Source organism: Pseudorasbora parva, chromosome 13, assembly GCF_024679245.1.
Source record: "Pseudorasbora parva isolate DD20220531a chromosome 13, ASM2467924v1, whole genome shotgun sequence".
Classification (NCBI taxonomy): domain Eukaryota; kingdom Metazoa; phylum Chordata; class Actinopteri; order Cypriniformes; family Gobionidae; genus Pseudorasbora; species Pseudorasbora parva.
In genome coordinates, this window is record NC_090184.1 from 29,245,883 (window position 1) to 29,266,071 (window position 20,189).

Sequence of the window (20,189 nt, forward strand, 5' to 3'; positions counted from 1 at the left end):
GAAACAGGTGAGGAGGGCAGATTTAGCAGTGAGCCTTGGGGGCTCTGGAGGAGGGCATGGAAACAAAAGAAAAACACACACAGTCCAAAACATAGAAAAACAGTCCAAGGAGGAATGGCTTGAGGGAGGAGCCAGAGGGAAGCCAGGAGCAGGAGCCAGATATTGGCCCTGTCCCAAATGGCACCCTAAATCCTCAAGGTCTTCATCTGAGTCCGCACTTTCATGACCTAATGCGGCTTTGACTGCTGGGTAAAAGTCCTCTGCGTAGCTTGCAAACTTGCGGGCTCAGCTGAACTGTGCATAGAGGACGCATAGCAGCCACAAAGGGGGTGCTCACAGGAACCCTTCTTTAAGCTTAAATGATGAATGGGACATCCTATGGTCTTGTGGTCAGTACACAGCGGGCCACTGTGGAGCCGGACCGACCGATCCCTGAGATGGAGTAGGAGGGAGCAAGGAGCCCATGGGACAGAGGGAGGAGGCCCAGCCAGATGAGTGGAGTCCCAACCAAGATCAAGACAACATCGAAGGGGCGAGGGAGCCCGGCGGAACTGGTGGATGGTGGTCCAAGGCAGAGCAGAGGGAGGTGAGAGCCAGATCATTGTCAAAGGCTCGATGGGTTGAGGTGAAGTCCTGGTTGTGGAGGTCGGAGGTGGAAACCATGGATCCACCAGCCCAGATGTAGCTGCGGGCTGGCAGACCCACGGCGATCACCCTACTCTGAAGGTTCATGGAAGGTGAGCGGAGGGGCTGACAGACGTTGGTGGAAGACAGGCTGTAAGGACGGAGATTGGCAGAGGCAGGAGAGGGAAGCTGGGTGGGGTTTCAGGAGACCCCAGCAGTACCAGTGTCCACTCTGGACCGGAGACGGGAGGCGGAGTCCACTCTGGCAGTAGCCCTTTTGGCCGCCGTTTATGGCTCTTGTGTGGTGATGGCCATCTTCACTCCTCTGATCTCAAGAGTGACTGACGCTAGAGGTTGCAGCCTTTAGCCTCCTTGTTAGAGTGTCTAACTCTCATGCCGGTGGACCAGGGTTTGAGTCCCGCTTGGAGCGGGGCAGTTCGAACTGGAGGGTTCACATATGTATATTAGAATATATAGTAACACTTTACAATAAGGTTCATTAGTTAACTACATTAGTTTCAATATTTACTAATACTTTATTCAAATCTTGTTAACATTAGTTAATGCATTAGTTAACATGAACTAACCATGAACAACACCTCTGTTCAGCATTAGTTCATCTTTGTTAACGTTAGTTAATAAAAATCCAGCTGTTCATGTTAGTTCACAGTGCATTTACTAATGTTAACAAGATTTTAATAATGCATTAGTAAATGTTAAAATGAACATTAACAAAGATAAATAAATGCTTTATAAGAGCGGTTCATTATTAGTTCATGTTAACTAATGTAGTTAACCAATGTTAACAAATGAAACCTTATAGTAAAGTGTTAACGCTGTATTTTTTTTTATTAACGAACGTTAACAAAGATGAAAAAACAGTAACCGTATGTATGTATGTATGTATGTGTGTATATATATATATATATATATATATATATATATATATATATATATATATATATATACACAAACACACACACACACACAATTTACATTCATTGTTTAATATCCTTACAAATACCATGTCATCATATGTCATCTCTGGGAAAAATGGGTTCATTTGTTTGTCTATATAATTAAAAAAATGTCTTATTCCTTATTCAAATATGATCTCTGACATAATCATCGCTGGACTGCCTGGATCTCATCGCCTGCATCAGACATAAAACATAATAAGCTTACTCATGTAAGGTTCTATACAAATCACAGCTGACAGCAGACTGTCAGATGGCCCAATGAGCCCAATGGAAATTTCTAGAACTGTGTGTTCACCTGACATATCAAGTCCCCATTGCAACCAACCCCTCCCCCCTTTCTGAAGGCCTAATGAGCCCAATGGAAATTTCTAGAACTGTGTGTTCACCTGACATATCAAGTCCCAATTGCAACCAACCCCTCCCCCCTTTCTGTCTCTGTGATTAGTACTCTCATATTTTCTCTAAAATGAGTCACATTTATAAAATATTTCATGAGGACATATTTACATGTCCTCAATGCAAATTAATTGACTTCCACAAGAACTATAAACCATGAAATTATAAAAACCTCACAAAATTATAAACACAATATTTTTACATTTTGTTATAGAAAATACTTATGTACATACATCATGTGAAACTAGTTATTTTTAATTAATTCATTTTATATTTTTGCAAAAATGTCATGACTTAGTTCTGAATAACAGATAATGAAATCTAGTAGTTTATAAAACTGAAAATTATTTTTGTTTTATTTTTTATTTAGTACACCATGCATTCCCACAAAATGTATAAATAGTAATAGTAGTGATATCATCATCACTGTGCAGATAATGAATTTAATTAACCTAAGGCAGATATTTAGAAATTATTAAGATCAACATCACGCAGCAGCGTCCGCCATTTTAGTTTGTAAAAAGTTTGGTCCTGTCTGGAGAGACTAATTGGAGTGCAGATGCTGAGGTAGTCATTCACAGCCATTTTGAGATGACAACGACACGACACGACACGAGTGACATCTTCTCCGACAGGTCTCATTCTAATAAAAACATCATGGACGAAATAAGGTAAGAATAATGTTTATTTTACAACATAAATGCCATTGTAATTTTGAAATCTGGCAATTTATCGTCAATTATTAAACAGATTAAGTGCGTTGCTTCTAATTAAGGTAACAGTTCACGTTAATTTAGGCAGGCCTAAGGTTAACAATCAAGCATGTTAGTTTGCGTCTCTTAAATTAAGAAAGCTTTGATTAACTTTGATTCTGTAGCACAGGCCTAAACTTGAGTTTAATCAGAGCGTAATAGGAATAAGGGGTCATGAATTGTTTATTTCCTCAGTCGTCGTATTCGTGATCCATAAGACATTAAAATTAAGTGTCGACAGAGTACTTATTTTTTACTTAATTCGATAACAAATCGCCTTCTATGTGTATGTCGCACGTGTAACAGTTAATACCGTGGCCTAATGGTGAGTTCATGAGCTGATTCTTTGTGGAAGAAACATGCATTGCCACAACGCTCGCTTTCGGTTAGGACACGGTGTAAAAGTATGTGTACTGTTTACTGTATGTGTACAGTTATTGAGTTCATTGTGCCTTTCCAACAGAACAAATAAACCCAACAAAAGGATCAGTAAGGAGACCAAAGACAGGGTTGAGCATCGCATCACAAGACTGAGAAAGCATCATGATGAATGCTCCAAGAGACATTCAGCTAGACAGAAGGTAATTTTTTGTTGAAATTTCATGCATGGAAATTGAAGTAGCCTAAATCATTGTACTCATTAGTCTGTATAATGTAGTGTTTATAAAAATAAATATAAAAAAAGTCAAAGATATAGCAAGAATTTATGACGACAGACTATTTCTGTTAACTTGAACAGGAGGATTCAAAGGCCAATATGGACAGTTCCATGCCTTTAGATGTTACCAAACAGTCACTGTCTACAAAGAAATCAGTGGTAAGTATTCATTTTTTTAATGTCTTCATAGATGTTTTCTTGCTAATTATTTCTTGGCAGAGAGAGAGAAATCCCATGTGGAGCTACAGTGTAAAAGGTGAGCAGGGCCACATGGAATCTGCGGAATTTTTGTGTGATTTCTGCGCAGAATTTTTTGAAAAATCTACGGAATTATGTGGAATGGTTTTAAATGCGTTAAAAAGATCTAAAAATATTGGGACTGAAAACATTACAAATAAAATATTCATTTCTTAGCTTTTATTTAAGGTTTACAATACAAAGCCAAATAGATTTTTTTTAAACAAAGCTTGATCTCTCTTATTGCAGGCTACATCCACTAAAATAAAGAGAAAATATAGATTTATCAATTGTATTGTAGACAAATAATTAAATAAACAACTTCATATCATTCAACAATAAAGCAAAATAAATAAATACCTACTGAAGTAAATAAATTAAGTATTTTTAATAGCTATTAATAAGTACTTTTTGTAGTCAGGTGACGTTTCCTTAACACCTCTGTGGTCAATTTTATTTTAGACATTTTAAAATATCATTCTCTCACTAAAAAAAAAATCACATCAATAAACGCAGCCTACAACCCTCACAATCAGGCACGTGATTGTGTAAGCTTCTCAAATGATGGACACTACAATCTGCGGAGTTTTCTGTGGAATTCTGCGCGCACAGATTCCGTGTGGGCCTGGTGATGACTGAGTGACTGTTAGGGCTGTGACGATGGCAATTTTTTTTTTTTTTTACCGCCGCGGTGGTCTAGTTCTGTGCCGGTTAACGTGACAACCACACCATGGTGTCTGAGGGTAGCCTAGCACCGGAAGCGCATATGGCACGAGTGAAGCACAACACTTTATTTACAAAATAAATAATGGGATCGCAATTAAATGTTATCTCGCAGCCACAAAAACATAACATTCATGCAGAATGAGAGAGGTAGACTTTGTGAGGTGAGCCAAATTTAAAGGTCCTGTCCTTCGTGATCCCATTTTTCAAACTTTAGTCAGTGTGTAATGTTGCTGTTAGAGCATAAAGAATACCTGTAAAATTATAAAGCTCAAAGTTCAATGCCAAGCGAGATATTTTATTTAACAGAAGTTCCCTTTCAAAGCCGACAGCGAACGGCCGGTTTGGACTACAGCCCTGCACTTCCTGCTTTAATTACGTCAATAGAACAGTTTGTTGACTAACCTCCGCCCACAAGAATATGCAAAAAAGGGGGGCGTGTTGCGTTTGTAGAGTGCGTTTTTGCCATGTTGTTGAGATACTGTTATTTTCATCCCGGAGTCAAATCACCTTTGTTTGGCCTTCCCAGGGACGCTGTACTTAGAGATCAATGGGTACAATTTATGTTTAACTCTGTTCCCAAAAATTATAATCCAAATTTAAAGCTATGTGCAGCACATTCTGCTGAGGACAGCTTCATTTTGTCACAGTTACCACATGTACACCTATAAAACATATTACTAATCAAAACTTGTGCTCAAGCGTAACTAAGGTAGGAATAAACAATACACTTTTGAAAAATTCAACACCATTGTTAATTCTACATACGGACAAAACCATATACCACAAGCTTTTATAACAGTTTGTAAAATTTAACATTACAATTTGTTACAGCCAAACATAAAAGTATGACCACTACTAAATAAACAGCTTACCATTGTGAAACATCCTGCAAAAGTCTTTCTTGAGCAGGTTGTAATCAATCCTCTTCGATATTCTCCGGGTCTGATTCCGGCTCAAATTGATACGGTAATAGACATGTTTACAGTAACATTCAGCGCTTGCATCGCCCGTTATGGTAAGAGGCGGGACCTTTCCAGGCAACGTGCGCTAAACTGCTGTCAAATCACAACACGGGAAGCGCTGGCCCAATCAGAACTCCTTACGTGTTTCTGAAGGAGGGACTTCATAGAACAAGGAAATCATCAGGCCGTTTTAGGACGGTGAAAACAGTGGTATACAGATAAGTAATTTGTGTGAAAAATACTATTTTTTTTATTTTTTTTTACACGCGAAACATGAACTCATGTTATATTGCACACTGTAAACATAATCAAAGCTTCAAAAACACTGGAAAAATGGGACCTTTAAGCTTTGCATTTTAAATAGGCTTTAAAGTAGACTCTTATTTATTTTCCCAAATCTTAATTAACGTCTCAAGAAAAGTCTGCCTCTCTCGTTCGGCATGAATGTTATGTTTCCGTGGCTGTGAGGTAACATTTCATTACGAACCTATTATTTATTTTGTAGATAAAGCGTTGTGCTTCACTCGTCATATGAGCATCAGTTGTATTGCTGAGGTTGTTTGTTAAAGGGATAGTTCACCCAAAAATAAAAATCCTGTCATTTACTCACCCTCAAGTTTTTCCAAAACTGTATGAGTTTCTTTGTTCTACTGAACACAAAAGATTATATTTTTGAAAATGTTTGTAATCTAGCAGATCCCAAGACCAAATAAACCCAACAAAAGGATCAGCAAGGAGACCAAAGACAGGTTTGAGCATCGCATCACAAGACTGAGAAAGCATCATGATGAATGCTCCAAGAGACATTCAGCTAGACAGAAGGTAATTTTTTTTGTTGAAATTTCATGCATGTCTCTTAGAAATGAATAGAAATCTAGAAACAAAAACATTGCCTACACCAGAGTATGTTAGCGGAGTGGAGTGGGAGCGGAGCGGCGAGATTTTGAATGGAGTGAGGAGCGAATTTTTATTTTTAAGTCGGAGCGTTGTGGTTTTTACTCGCTCCGAGAGCGCTCCACTACCGCTCCATCACCAGAACAATTTATGACAACGGGCCGGCATAGCACTACATTTTTCGCCAGAACTAGAGCGTAGATCGGCTCAAAAAAATAAAGCCTAACCCTACCCGAGCCCATTCACCCGAGAGACCGGCCCTGCCGGATACATTCACTGTAAGTATCGAGAACGAGCCTGTAATGACTAATTAGCGGAGCGGAGTCGGTGTGATCAGCTCAATAATCCGCAGGCGGGCGCTCATGAACCCGCCGGTAAAATAATGTTCGTTCAAATCCAGCTCAGACATGACATAAATCTGTAGCTTACTATATGTAAGACTTTAATTATATACTTAATTATATACATATAATTATATATGTATATATAATGTTTTTTTTCTCTTCATATTTATGTTTAAATATTATAATATTATTTTTAGATTTCATCTGATTATGATAGGCTATAAGTGCAAAGATGCGAGTGGGTCAGAAATGATTTTGGTGGTTATATTTAGTTTAATATTAAGTTTTGTTTTGTAAAAAGCCTCTCTTTCGTTTTGTACAAATTGTCTCTTAATTTTAATAAAGGTTTCTTCGGTTAATTGCATGTATTTAATAAATAAGAAATAAATAAGTAGACTAGGTCGCGGAAGCCATCGCTTTCATTGCTCATGAACTGAAGCGCGTCTCAAATAAACTGAAACTCGGCAGGCTTGCCTCACAGACATGAGGAATATGTAGCCTAATATGTGTGGAAATGAAAAGATTTAAATAAGCACATGGTGCAGTGTTCAGAACTCACGGTAAACAACCAGCTGGATACAGATGATCACGGCGATGGGCATGAGCGGGATGGGAAAGTTTAAGGGATTTATTTTTTACCTTCTACTGAATATGATCGGGTGCAAGCACATTTTAAACAGGTAGCACTTATTCACACACGTAATTTTGTGAATAAGTAATTTTGTCGTTTTCTCTAATGCATTCAAAAACATCTTGTAGTGCTTACCTGCTTACAGTTATCAGTATACTGTAGTTATATTCTATTATATGATTTTGAATGAGCAGAAATCTGTATTGATCCGTAGATAAAATAACTGATGAAAACGTTCATCTTCCAAACAACATTTGCACTGAAAAAAGCATCAATGATATTTAACTTTTAATGCTGATAAAGCCATTAGGTTTGGCATAGGGGAAATGCACACAAATGTTCCAATAACCACGCTGAAATAGGCTCTTTATCTCCTATTGTTTATTTTTTATAATTTTATTCAGTTAATGCAGGTTATAAACCAAACTTTATAGTGATATTTCAGCACTTTAGCAGTTAGCCGCAAATTTCCTCGGAGCAAAGATGGAGCGGTGTTTCTGATATCAGTGAGCGAGGAGTGGAGTGCGGAGAGGGGAGATGGTGAACCCGGAGCGGAGCTGGAGCGGAGTGAGTCTTGAAAGCATAGAGCGTGGAGGGGAAATTGCCGCCGCTCCACTCCGCTCACATACTCTGGCCTACACATTTGCCAAGACAGAAAATTAACTGTTCATATAAAATATTACATGCACTATGTATGACTACAGTTTTGCAATAAATTAACTTATTTCAGGCTAAGGAAAGTCCAAAAGAAACACCAAGTGTTGGCCCCATCATGCCCCACCAGACCCCAGATGATCAGGTTTCATCTCCCCTTAAGCAGGACATCCTTGCCTTACAGCTGATGTGCAGAGAACGATCTGTGGTAAATTTGTGTGTGTGTGTTTAAAAAAGTCAAAGATATAGCAAGAATTTATGACAAGTTTATGACGACTATTTCTGTTAACTTGAACAGGAGGATTCAAAGGCCAATATGGACAGTTCCATGCCTTTAGATGTTACCAAACAGTCACTGTCTACAAAGAAATCAGTGGTAAGTATTCATTTTTTTAATGTCTTCATAGATGTTTTCTTGCTAATTATTTCTTGACAGAGAGAGAGAAATCATCTTGAAAGCGAAAAGAAGCTAGTGTTGTAGCCTAGATTATGGCTTATTTTTCACACTTCTTTTTTATAAACTTCCGTTTTTAAATTATTCATTTACTGAATTACAGACGATGAATTCACCAGCGGAATCACATAGGATTAAGAGCATATGGGCTAGCCTAAACATTTAGCAGAAATAGTAAGAGCAGCGGATATGTTATTTAAAATAACGCCTAGGCCTACTCTCTGTTTGAACAAACTCTGTTTTCCTCCTTTTTAGTGGCAAGCGCGTGTCAGAAATGGCAAGTTGTGCAGCATCTCAATTCTCATTCATTCAATTAATTAAACAAAACCACTAAATAAATAAATAAAAATAAATAAATTAAAAAATAATAAAAAAAAAATTCTATGGTTTTCTGCTTAAAAAAACAAGACAAATAAGAAATGGTTTGTTGTTGGGTTTTATTTTTTATTTTTAAATATGCTTTTAGGCCTAGCCAGCCTATTATTTGTTTCGAATGTGTGGGTGGCCCTGGAACGCTCCTTTTAGCTTTGTGATCTAAAACAACATTGAGGAAAATTGTATTAATTTTTATTTATTTTATAACCAAAAGATCTAACCTATCTTAAAGACTTTAAATATTATAGCCTATGATTTCTGATTCTTCTAATAAGAAAGCTTGTCATCCTCTATAATTCGTAGGCCTATAATGTAGGCTATTTTAAAAACGGAAGCAGCACAACAACAACAAAAAAATAAATAAATACCGGCTGAGTGACCGTGTCCGACAGCTTATCGAAATTCTCGAGTCCGACTTGAGCCCGTTTTTCTTTTTTACATTGTTGCAGCCATTAAAATAGTTCAGTTTTGTTTTTAATGTCAACGTTGTTATATTTCGTTTCATTTCTTTATTAAGTTAATTTAGAAAAATGTTTAGAGCATTTTTTTGTTTGTTAAATTAAAGTTTTAATTTTTTTAAGTGACGACCAAGCGGACAGCGGCCGACAGTGAGTTAAACGCATGTTTAATCAAGCCTCTCAAATCAACTCTTGACTGGTCTTGCCGATAAAATCCATAGAACACTTCAAGCATCACAATGTTAGTTAATTTAGCAGACTATAATATTTGGCTACCACCACAGTAAAAGGCATTTTGGAGGAGTTTACATCAACGAAAGGAAAAGATTCATGCATTTTATTTTTGTCAAGTCTTGACAGTCGCGTAAGCTATCAGGGTCTCATGTTGTTTCCACCAGCGCAGCACATCTCATTGTTCCTTATAATTAATACAATAAATATCAAACGAAGGAGAAGCCTGGAAGTTTTAGGTAAGACCATGGGGGCATGAAAAAGTCGGGGCACGTCGGGCTTGGGCATAAATGCAGGGCTCTACTCAGAATGACCAATAAATATTAGCTATTTCAATATTTAAACAATTGAAGCAGCACAAACAAAATGTTTAATGGCACAAACCAGCACAAACGAAGCCCAAACAAACAAGATTATTTTGGGTGAATTTGGAGCTTAATTCAAAATCTTATATTATAAAAAACGGAAGCAGCACAAACGAAAATATTACCAGCACAAACCAGCACCAACGGAGCACAAACGATTGAGACTATTTGGGGTGAATTTGGAGCAGGTCGGGGGGCTGAGTGACCTCAGAATGACAACCTTAATATTTTTTTAATATCTAAAAAACGGAAGCAGCACAAACGAAAATTTTACCGGCACAAACCAACACAAACAAAGCACAAACCATTGAGACTATTTGGGGTGAATTTGGAGCTTGTGGGGGGGCTGAGTGACCTCAGAATGACCTATAAATGTTCTTTTAATATCTTAAAAACCAAAGCAGCACAAACGAAAATTTTTACGGCACAAACCAGCACAAACGATTGAGACTATTTTGCCGAAGTTTTGCGTTGGGTGGGGGGCCAATTTCACGCAGGTACTAATGACTCCGTGCTTTCTATAGGTTGCACGTGAGGGGAAAAGCTTCTTTCGCTTAAGAAGAGTTGTGCAATTTTAAGCACTTTCTTATTTTATCTCTTTACATAGATATTTTCTATTAAAAAAAAATAATAATTTAGTTATTTTACTAACCCAACCAATGACCAAATTGATATTTAATCAAACCATATTGTTAATGGAAAAATAAAAGAACAATAAAAGTGCTAGTTATTAAAAATAATGCTTCTGTGTTTAAAAAAAAAAAACATCTTTAATATTAGTCTATCGATAGCATTGCTGTTTGTGTACACTGAAGAGAATAAACAACCGTAAACTGAAGCACTTATAAGGTTAATTAACAACCAAACGCATCATATATGAGAACAATCTGCTATTTATACAAAAATAAATATATTACAACTTATATTTGCACAAATTCACTCACAGGTGAAGGCCTATAACTCCTGTGGATGCTCTTCCCTGAGAGCGTGTGCTGAAACTGAAGGTCACCGCAGTACAATGAAGCACTTCTCCTATAAGTGAATCTCCTATATGAGATTAATCAGAAGTTTATACTACATAATGAACTAATATAACAACTTGCATATGCTTATATTGAGGCGCAAGCGGACTTGACTGTGCTGGTCAGAATGCGCTGTGGACGCGCTCTTCCCACAACAGCGCGCTGAAACACAACAACTAAACCCAGAGAATTCACATTTTATTACAAAATGTTCTCATTACAGTGTTAAGTATATGACAATCCTACACTCCAGTAGTTATTAATGATGTGCATTTCTGTTTGAACTGCGTGTGCTGAAGCTATAAAGACGGTACAATGAAGCGCTTTACTAATCGTTAATTAGCTCGCCAAAAACATCCTATATGAGATAAATCAGATATACACAGACTAAATATAGGATATTTACATATATAGGATATTATAGAAATATTAAAACTTACAATGGCACAAAAAGGCTGCGAATGCACAAGCAAACTTTACTGTGCTTAGGGCTGTTCGATTCTGATTTAAAAAAAAAACTTTTCAGCACTTCTTATTACTATCTCTTTACATAATATTATTTTCTACTTAAACTATAATTTCGTTATTTTACTAACCTAACTAATTAGGCTACTCATCCGTGCTTTCCAATAGGTTGCACGCCACGCACATTTTGCGTATTGAGTATTGTTGTCTTTTACTGCATATGATAATTCATACTCAGAAAGTAGAACTGAAATTACATTCATTACAAGATGATGAGTTAACATTTCAAATGCACCTGCATTTTGGTACCGTGACATCCCTAGTGTGCACAATATGAAAGGTGATGACTGAGCGACTGTAGGTGTTCAACTGGCTAGCAGGAGCCGCCTTTACACAAATTGTCATGTATGATCACGGTTTGCAGTCTCAGCTGCAGTTTATCTGTATGTATAATGTGTATTTGATTTATATTTATCTCTTTTGCCAGGACAAGGACAGTGATGTGGATACAGTAATTCTTGATTTGCCCAGTTCTTCTGTATCACCAAGAGCCTGTGATATCCCAGAGCTAAAGAGGACTGTAGGAGTAAGTTTCTCACTCGTGTGTGCTGACCATTTAGCCTACAGCATCAGTTGTACTGCTGAGGTTGTTTGTTAAAGGGATAGTTCACCCAAAAATGAAAATCCTGTCATTTACTCACCTTCAAGTTTTTCCAAACCTGTATGAGTTTCTTTGTCCTACTGAACACAAAAAAAATTATATTTTTGAAAATGTTTGTAATCAAGCAGATCCCCATTGACCACCATAGTGTTTTTGGTTGCTCTGTCTGCCTTGTTACAAACATTCTTCAAAATATCATCTTTTGTGTTCAGCAGAACAAAGAAGAGCAACTTGAGGGTAAGTAAAATATGGCTTTCATTTCAAGGAGAAATATCCCTTTAATACAAATGCGGCCATCAAATCCTGCTTACTAAATATATATTATAAAATATTCAGCTAACATGGATAGCACCGCTAGTGGTCTAGCTTTTTTTGTACGTGAATGCTGTTTTACGTGAATATTATGACACAAGTTAAGCACAAAGTTTTTTTTTAGAAAATAAATAATAGGTTCGCAATTTAAATGTTAATCGCAACCATTGGACCTGCTTCGTAGCCTCTACGGCGTGGGCTACGCTTCAATTTTCATTTATACTTCTGCGTCCTTGTCCATGTCGACGTGCAGTTACACATGCAGAGGGAGTGTAGTGACCCCTGAGGGAATTCATGCTGAATTAAAGACACAAAATCAAATTTTACCTAAAAAATGTATTTCACCATAAAATCGTGTTAGTGAGGTGTTTCACAATGACATTCAGCGCTGTGAAAGAAATAAAATGCAGAAAAACACAGGAGTCTTTGCCCAAACTTCAAAAGTCTTGTTTAAACAATTAAAACTAGATTTGTATAATATTTAGACTACATTTATCATGTAAACTACCTACTATACAGCATGTTATAAGTTTGAGGCACAGGGGAACACAGTCGCATCGACATAGTGCCCATCATAAAGCACGTGGCAGACAGCGGTCGGAGGAGGTGAGAGAATGGATGTGACTCTTCTGTATTTGCAGTACACGCGCCACTGTTCAGCTGTGCGTCGCAAATGCTGCCAGTGTGAAAGCACAATGGGCATGAGCTGCTTCTGCACTGCTTGCGTACGGGTCATTGCGTGCTGAGGTTTTTAGTCCAATAATTAGTGTTTATGTATGAATAAATATATTTTTACAATTTAGTAGGAAAACATGTTTATAGGCTTATTTTATTTGAATCTTAATTATACTCTAAACTCCTATTGAAACCGGCATATAGATATCCCCTTTGATTGTTTTTTATCTAAAGCTGTTTTTTTTATTTTATTTACAGCTTAACAAAAAATCCTTGAGCATCAGTTCCACTTCAGATGACCAAATTAGCAACAGCGAAGATGATTATGTGCCTGAATCTGAGAGCTGTTCAGATGAATCTGAAGAGAGCCTTCCACAGCCTTTGTCCAGTCCCGGATCTCCCAATGTAACATTGGATAGTAATGTTGAGACTTCCTCATCATCCGTAAATGCAGACAAGGAATATTCCCCACTTGAAGTTAAGGAGACAATGACTCATTCAGACAATGACTGTGGTCAAGAGATTTCAGTGATGAAACTAAAAAAGACTGCAAAAGGCCAAAGAATGTTCAACAAAAAGCAGTATTGCTTTTTCTGCTCCAAACCTTTCTGCAAAATGGCAAGACACTTGGCTCAAGTTCATAAAAATGAGGTGGAGGTAGCAAAGGCTCTTTCTTTTCCAAAGGGTTCTAAAGAAAGGAGGATTCATCTGGATCTTTTGAGGAATAAAGGTAACCGCGTACACAACAACACTGTTCTTAAAGCTGGTAAAGGAGTTTTGGTGCCACGGCAATCCACTGTTAAACATGTGAATGTTAAGGACTACATGCACTGTTTGAACTGCCAAGGGCTATTCAGACGAAAAGCACTTTGGAGGCATATGCAAAGGTGCAACCTGGCCAAGAAGTGCCAGGTCACAAAACAAGGTAGATCCAGAGTTCAATCCCTTTGTGCTTATGCACAGCCTGTTCCTGAAGGAGTAACAAAAAAATTATGGAAACTGATCAGTGACATGAAGCAAGATGAAGTAACACAAGCGGTTAAAAGTGATGCATGTATCATCAAATTTGGAGAACACTTGTGCAACAAAATGGGGAGCGACAAAACCAAGCACGAATACATCAGAACTAAAATGCGTGAGGCTGGAAGGATGTTGGTGTGTGCTAGGAAACTCGGAAATCTGCAGAGTATTAAAGACTTTTTCACACCCTCTAACTTCTATCACTGTATCACGGCTGTTAAATATACCGCAGGATTCAGAGATGAAGATGAGGTCTTCACTGTTCCATCATTGGCATTGAAACTGGGCCACAACCTAAAGAAAATGTCTGATATTGCTGAATGTGAAGCAATGATTGCAGGAGAGGAAAATGATGTCAAAAATGCGAAGATTTTTAAGCAAATGTATGCCACAAAATGGAACGAATGTGTGTCAGCCTCAGCCTTGAAGACTCTTAATGAAGCAAAATGGAACTCTCCAGAACTTCTCCCTTTTACTGAGGATGTTAAGAAAATGCACATGCATCTCAGCAATCAAACTAAACTGTACCAAGAAAAGCTCAAACTTGAGAAAAGTCAGAAGAACTGGTCAAATCTTGCCCAAATAACTCTGTGTGAAGTAATTCTGTTTAATCGCAGGAGAGCAGGAGAAGTTTCGAAAATGAGGCTGAATTCATATCTTCTCCGAAACACATCTGTCTTACATTCTGATGTCGCTGATGCTTTATCTGAAGTTGAGCAGAAGCTCTGTCAGCACTTCCAGCGCATTGAAATTCGAGGCAAGCGAGACAGAAAGGTGCCAGTACTCCTGACCCCAAGTATGCTGGAGTCCATGGAGCTACTTGTAAGCAACCGTCAAAAATGTGGTGTAGTGGACGAAAATGTTTTTTTTTTCGCAAAGCCCATGACTGAGGCCTCATTCTATCATGGCACAGAATGTATCAGGAAGGTTGCCCACCAGTGTGGAGCCAAACATCCAAAGAATTTATCTTCCACAAAGCTGCGGAAACACATCGCAACCTTATCTAAAGTGCTGAATCTAACGGATACCGAGATGGACCAGCTAGCAGATTTTCTCGGACACGATATACGAGTCCATCGAAAATTTTATCGGTTGCCCGAAGGAACGTTGCAGCTAGCCAAAATCAGCAAGGTGCTGATGGCCCTTGAACAGGGAAGAGTAGCCGAATTCAAGGGAAAAAACCTTGACGAAATTCACCTTGAGCCTTATGGTAAGAACACATGGCATAAAAATGTTAGGTCTTATATATATTATATATTGACACCATTTAGTTCAGTTACAATTAACTCTATATGGTGCATGGAAACAAATGGTTTTCTACACACTTTTCTGCAGAGAAAGTAAGTGCATGTAGTGATGAATCTGAAAGTGAGGATGAAGAGAGTGAGATGCCACCAGGAAAGCGATCCTCTTCAGCATCTAGAGGTATGGTCAGCTGTGATCTAATGTGAATTCCTGGGGGATAAAGAATTAAGATGGGGGATAAAGAACAATAAAAACTTATTGTTATTTGTATTATACAAATCTGTATGGCTGTCCCTGATAAAACAGGTTTGCAGCCCTCTGACTTACAAAGCAGGTAAGGAACTTGATCTTATTCTCACCCAGACTGTGCCACAGAATGCCTACTGGTCACACCTAGGGCTGGGCGATATGGCAAAAAAAAAATCGTATTTTATTTTTTGGGTTGAATGGTGATACACGGTATATATCCCGGTATTTTCTATGGTTTTCTATTTGGATAAAAAAAATCTATTTACTATAATAATTTTAGTTCACATCCTGCCCAGTGATTTCCTAAAAACAATGTTGATATTGAAGGCTATAAACAAATACAGTGAATGTAATGTTGACTATGCAATATATTGGGTGCAAAAAGTGGGTTAAAATCACAATCACATTGTAACATTACAATCTAAAAATAAAATTAATAATTCACTGAACTAAAAGTAAAAACAAAAGCATATTAGCTTTTATTTGATTACCCCATTATAATGGTCACTTTTATAAAAAAATATACATACTTTTAGGTTAAAAATTCCACATATGGCACATTTATTATCCAACAAAAAATATTTTAGAAATATAAATAGGCTACCTGTTTGTCGCGTGTGCATGTGACAGCGCTCATTAAAGGAAGCCTGAATTTTTGCGGAGATCACAAAGGCTCGTCCTCTCCTGACAGCAAAATAGACATTTGCATGACTTTCTAACATTTACAGATGGAGAATATACCTGTGAAATGTAAGTTATGCACTGAGGAAAGCATCACATTTCAAATGCATTAAACAGTGCGAGTATTTATCTTAACGTTATCTCGGACTAAAGGTCATCTTTAGGTCGTCTAAAGGTCACGCTGCTCTATACATGTTAACTATATCTTACCAGTTATTTTGACACCCTTAATGTAGAGCTTGTTTCATGTTTAGGACAAGTTTTATCATGCACTTTGCCTCCATCAGTTCATTCTGCTTGCGCCACTGTTTTTCAGATGCGTTCGTATCAATCTACTGTATATCGTTATAAACTCTATTGCCTTATTCCGTATCGTTTCTAGAAACATCGATATATTGTACAAACTCGATATACCGCCCAACCCTAGTGACACTTCTGCATGTCTCTGACAACCGGTCACGCCTCTGCACTTCTCTGACCACTATTTCATTAAGTTAATGTCATTCTTTGTTACACCACTACTGGTTTATTTCTACTGCAACCTGTCTCCCACCCATTTCTCATTGGTTGCCTCAACTCTACATCGACAGATTTTCCTCACTGAAGGTCAATGAGAGACAGGCTGTGACCTCTATCCACCAAACATGCATACTGATCTCAGAGCTGCTGAGAGAAAATGTCAGAATTCTAGTAACCAATTCTTTGAGCCACTTGTAAACAACCTGTCTTCTCTTCTCCATCAACTCTGCATCACTTCCACCATTCGCTTACTGACTTGTGGCCATCCTACTGCATGTCTGCTGGACCCCATTCTTACTAAACCTTGTTCAGGCCATAACTTTTACCATTGTGTCAGCAATCACACATTTCACTGGCTTCTGGAACTTTTCATACCACATTCAAACAGGCTTGGGTAACTTGCTGAGTTGAGAAAATATTGGCTGATTTCATCTGAGGCTATGTAAAGAGCAGTTTTCAAACAGGTCTCGGAATCCCTCTCCCAGAATGACATCCTGAATCCAAATCAGTTGCAAGAAACCTGGGTGTCATGACTGACTGACCAGTTGTCTTTCTCTGACCAGGTCAATATGCCACCCAGTTCAGGCCATGGCCATTGCTATCTCTGCCCTTGACCGTTTATATAAATTATATGTAATGTAAATAGATTGGCCTGGCCTTGTCTTTCCTAGTACAACCTGTATTTCATTAGTATTTTTTTAATTGCTTGCTTTTGGTTATGGTTTACAATTAAAGTATGTTATTTTATGTCCTTCAGAGGAATCTTTGGTTGGCAGTAAGTCTTTGAGGGAAAGTGAGCCTCAGCTAAAGAAGCGACATCAAGTAAGCAGCACTTCAAAATCTACAGGTAAAGTCAAACCCGTGATCTGAGAATGACCTTGAATGGTCATCATTATTGATGTTTTTACTTACAGTGCACCAAAATATTGAAGTGTTTATTTGCTTTATCTTCCAGAAGAACTTTCACCTGGCCACATGTCAGCAGAGAAAGAGCCTTCAAAGCCAGGTAAAGAGTCCAGACTGCAATGCTAAGAACTGACTTAACTAGTTACAGTTATTGCAACTTTACATTTACTGCATTAACCCTCTGGACCCCTTTTTCAGTTGCTTTAAAGCATATTAATGGCTAAAGTCTGATTATACTATTCAGCACAAACAGGGCTACAGTAATGTGTGAGCAACATGCACATACAAGTTTGTATTTTTAAGAAAATGTTTATGCGTAATTTTTGAAAGTAGTTAAACAAATAGTGGTAAAGGAAAAAGGCATGTTACGCTATTCAAACAATCCTTTTTGTGTTTATTAATTGCTCTCAAAATAATTTACAGGTTGGCAATGTCAAATAAGTACTGTACTGTACATATCACAGTATTAATTAAGCCATTCTTGCAACAAAAAATATATAAAAAATAGCAATAATTCAGCATTACAAAGGTAATTGTGCCTAAACACTTACCTAAACCATGGTGATTCAACAGTGGAAAAAGGATGTAAGCCTTTCACTATAAATCTGATAACAGCCCTGCGGCACTCATCTATTCTCTCTGTCATCATTTTCCCTTTACTCGCTAAAGTAAACGGATTTACCGTCTCTGAAGTTCCAGGAGTGGCACATTGTTTAGCATCTGGAAAAAAATAATTGTTAGTCTATAGTTTATTACTACTAAAACAACGTATTTACCTGTGTATGAATTCCTACCTGGCGATGGGGACGTGGAATGTGCAGCAGTCTTCCCTAAACAGTTTCCCTAAACTCCTTTGGATGTTATTAACTTTTCACGTTACATTTAGCTTCATCAATATTCATTCTTTGGAAATAAATCCATACTTGAGACTTCATCTTCGCCAGGCTGGTGGTCAAGGAGAAAATATCTGACGCAAAACCGTAAATGTATAGCGCGAGGGCTTTCAGTGCTGAACTGCGTTAATTGGTTGCACTCCTGGAAGTGACAGGCAACGTAATTAATGTTCATGATGAGGTGAGCTGTCACTTACTATTAAAGGATTAGTGTGGATCGGGCCGCATTTGTCTGTCCGAGCCCGGCCTGCGTCAGACAAGCGTTATCCGAGAAACACAGCCTGAAAGTGACATATGCACAGGCCATGTATTCTGCATCTGCAATCACATGACTCTGCGACCTAGCCAACAGCTGCATTGAATACAGATGTACTAGTTATTCAAATATCCTAGGTCACAATATTAATGGTCTGTTACTCTAATTTGTATTGAATCCAGATGTCCTAGTGTAAATTACCTATGTTACAATTTATGAATTTGGCTGGCTCTTTTATCCAAAGTGACATTGCATTCAAGGTACATATTTTACATTTTGTCAGTTCTTGCATTCCCTGGGAATCGAACACATGACCTTTGGCGTTGCTAGTGCCATGCTCTACTGTTTGGGTGGACAGGAAAGCTTTTACCTCTGTTGTGTACTCTGCACTCAGCTTTTTAAAGTGAGTCGAAAGATTGTCTTTTTTGAAAGTTTAGGTAATATCATTTTACATTTTTAGGTGTGTCAAAAGGCCGAAAAAGAGCATGGAGCGAAGGTGAGGTGAAGGCTGTGGAGAACAAACTTCTTGACTGCATTACGTCTGGCAGGGTACCAGGCAAGAGGCAGTGTGAAGACTGCATCAGGTCAGCTCCGGTATTGCTCCAGAACAGAACATGGGAAGCCGTGAAATTTTACATAAAGAATCGTATAACAGCCCTCAAGAGGGAGAGTGAGAAAAGAAAATAATGTAATAGAAGTTTGCAGTCCTTGTTTAAATTCAGGCATTGTAAGCTGAATTTAAATGAATGTTTACTTAAAGTAATTGTTACATTTCTTCAACACTTTCTTCAACACTTTCTTCAACCCTTTCTTCACACACTTTCTTCACCACTTTCTTCACCACTTTCACAAATAAAGTTGTCAGAACTACTTCTGCCAAAGAATAATTTATTTGAATTTGAATGTTTTCGCAATACAGTTGTGTTTAGAGGTAGCAGGGAGCACCTGCTGACCTGTGTCTGAAGATGCTGGTTTAAGAATTTTGAGGTGAGGTCCCCATTGGTAACCTTTTAAACACACACAGTGATGTCATTAATTAGCATATCAAAACATTACATCACAGGTCCCCAGGAGGGTCTTCTACCTGACTGGGTCCCCAGCAGTTAGTAAAATGTCAGGTCTGGCTTCTGGGGGTCAGACTCAAGTTTACAAGAGATGGCTGTTATAACAGCTGTAAATGGAGTGTGGATCAGTTTCTGCCTTGTCTGTAGACCACTCACGAAGGGTGGTTCCCACCAGGCTGCATGTTGCCATGTGTCCCCACCCAGTAGCAAAAACAGGTATGTGTGTGTGTGTGTGTGTGTGTGTGTGTGTGTGTGTGTGTGGAGGGGGGGGATGGGCTGCTTTATACCTGCAGCTTACTACAGTGTGTGTGTGTGTGTGTGTGTGTGTGTGTGTGTGTGTGTGTGTGTGTGTGTGTGTGTGCGTGCGTGTGTGTGTGTGTGTGGAGGGGGTGGGGGTGTGGGCCGGTTTATACTTGCAGCGTTACAGTGTGTGTGTGTGTGTGTGTGTGTGTGTGTGTGTGTGAGTCACTTTCTCTCGAT

The 20,189-nt window shown here is 38.2% G+C and overlaps 2 protein-coding genes across 5 annotated transcripts in view; one reads left to right on the forward strand and one right to left on the reverse strand.

Moving 5' to 3' along the window:
* bbof1a (basal body orientation factor 1a) overlaps positions 1-20,189 on the reverse strand; it is a 105,909-nt gene that overhangs the window by 40,012 nt on the left and 45,708 nt on the right. The gene's annotated exons all lie outside the window — the stretch shown is intronic.
* Positions 2,563-19,465, forward strand: LOC137038206 (uncharacterized). Of its 3 annotated transcripts, none has more exons than XM_067412667.1 (12): positions 2,563-2,671; positions 3,216-3,333; positions 3,492-3,569; positions 6,029-6,157; positions 7,935-8,066; positions 8,157-8,234; positions 11,716-11,814; positions 13,135-15,106; positions 15,232-15,321; positions 17,348-17,437; positions 17,549-17,596; positions 19,106-19,465. In XM_067412667.1, exons 1-12 carry the CDS (start codon positions 2,592-2,594, stop codon positions 19,330-19,332), a joined length of 3,141 nt encoding a protein of 1,046 aa, XP_067268768.1. In that variant the 5' UTR covers positions 2,563-2,591; the 3' UTR covers positions 19,333-19,465. The 3 variants fall into 3 exon arrangements, with proteins under 3 accessions (XP_067268768.1, XP_067268766.1, XP_067268767.1); XM_067412665.1 differs by having other exon boundaries at positions 2,565-2,671; positions 17,546-17,596; XM_067412666.1 differs by having other exon boundaries at positions 2,565-2,671; positions 6,032-6,157; positions 17,546-17,596.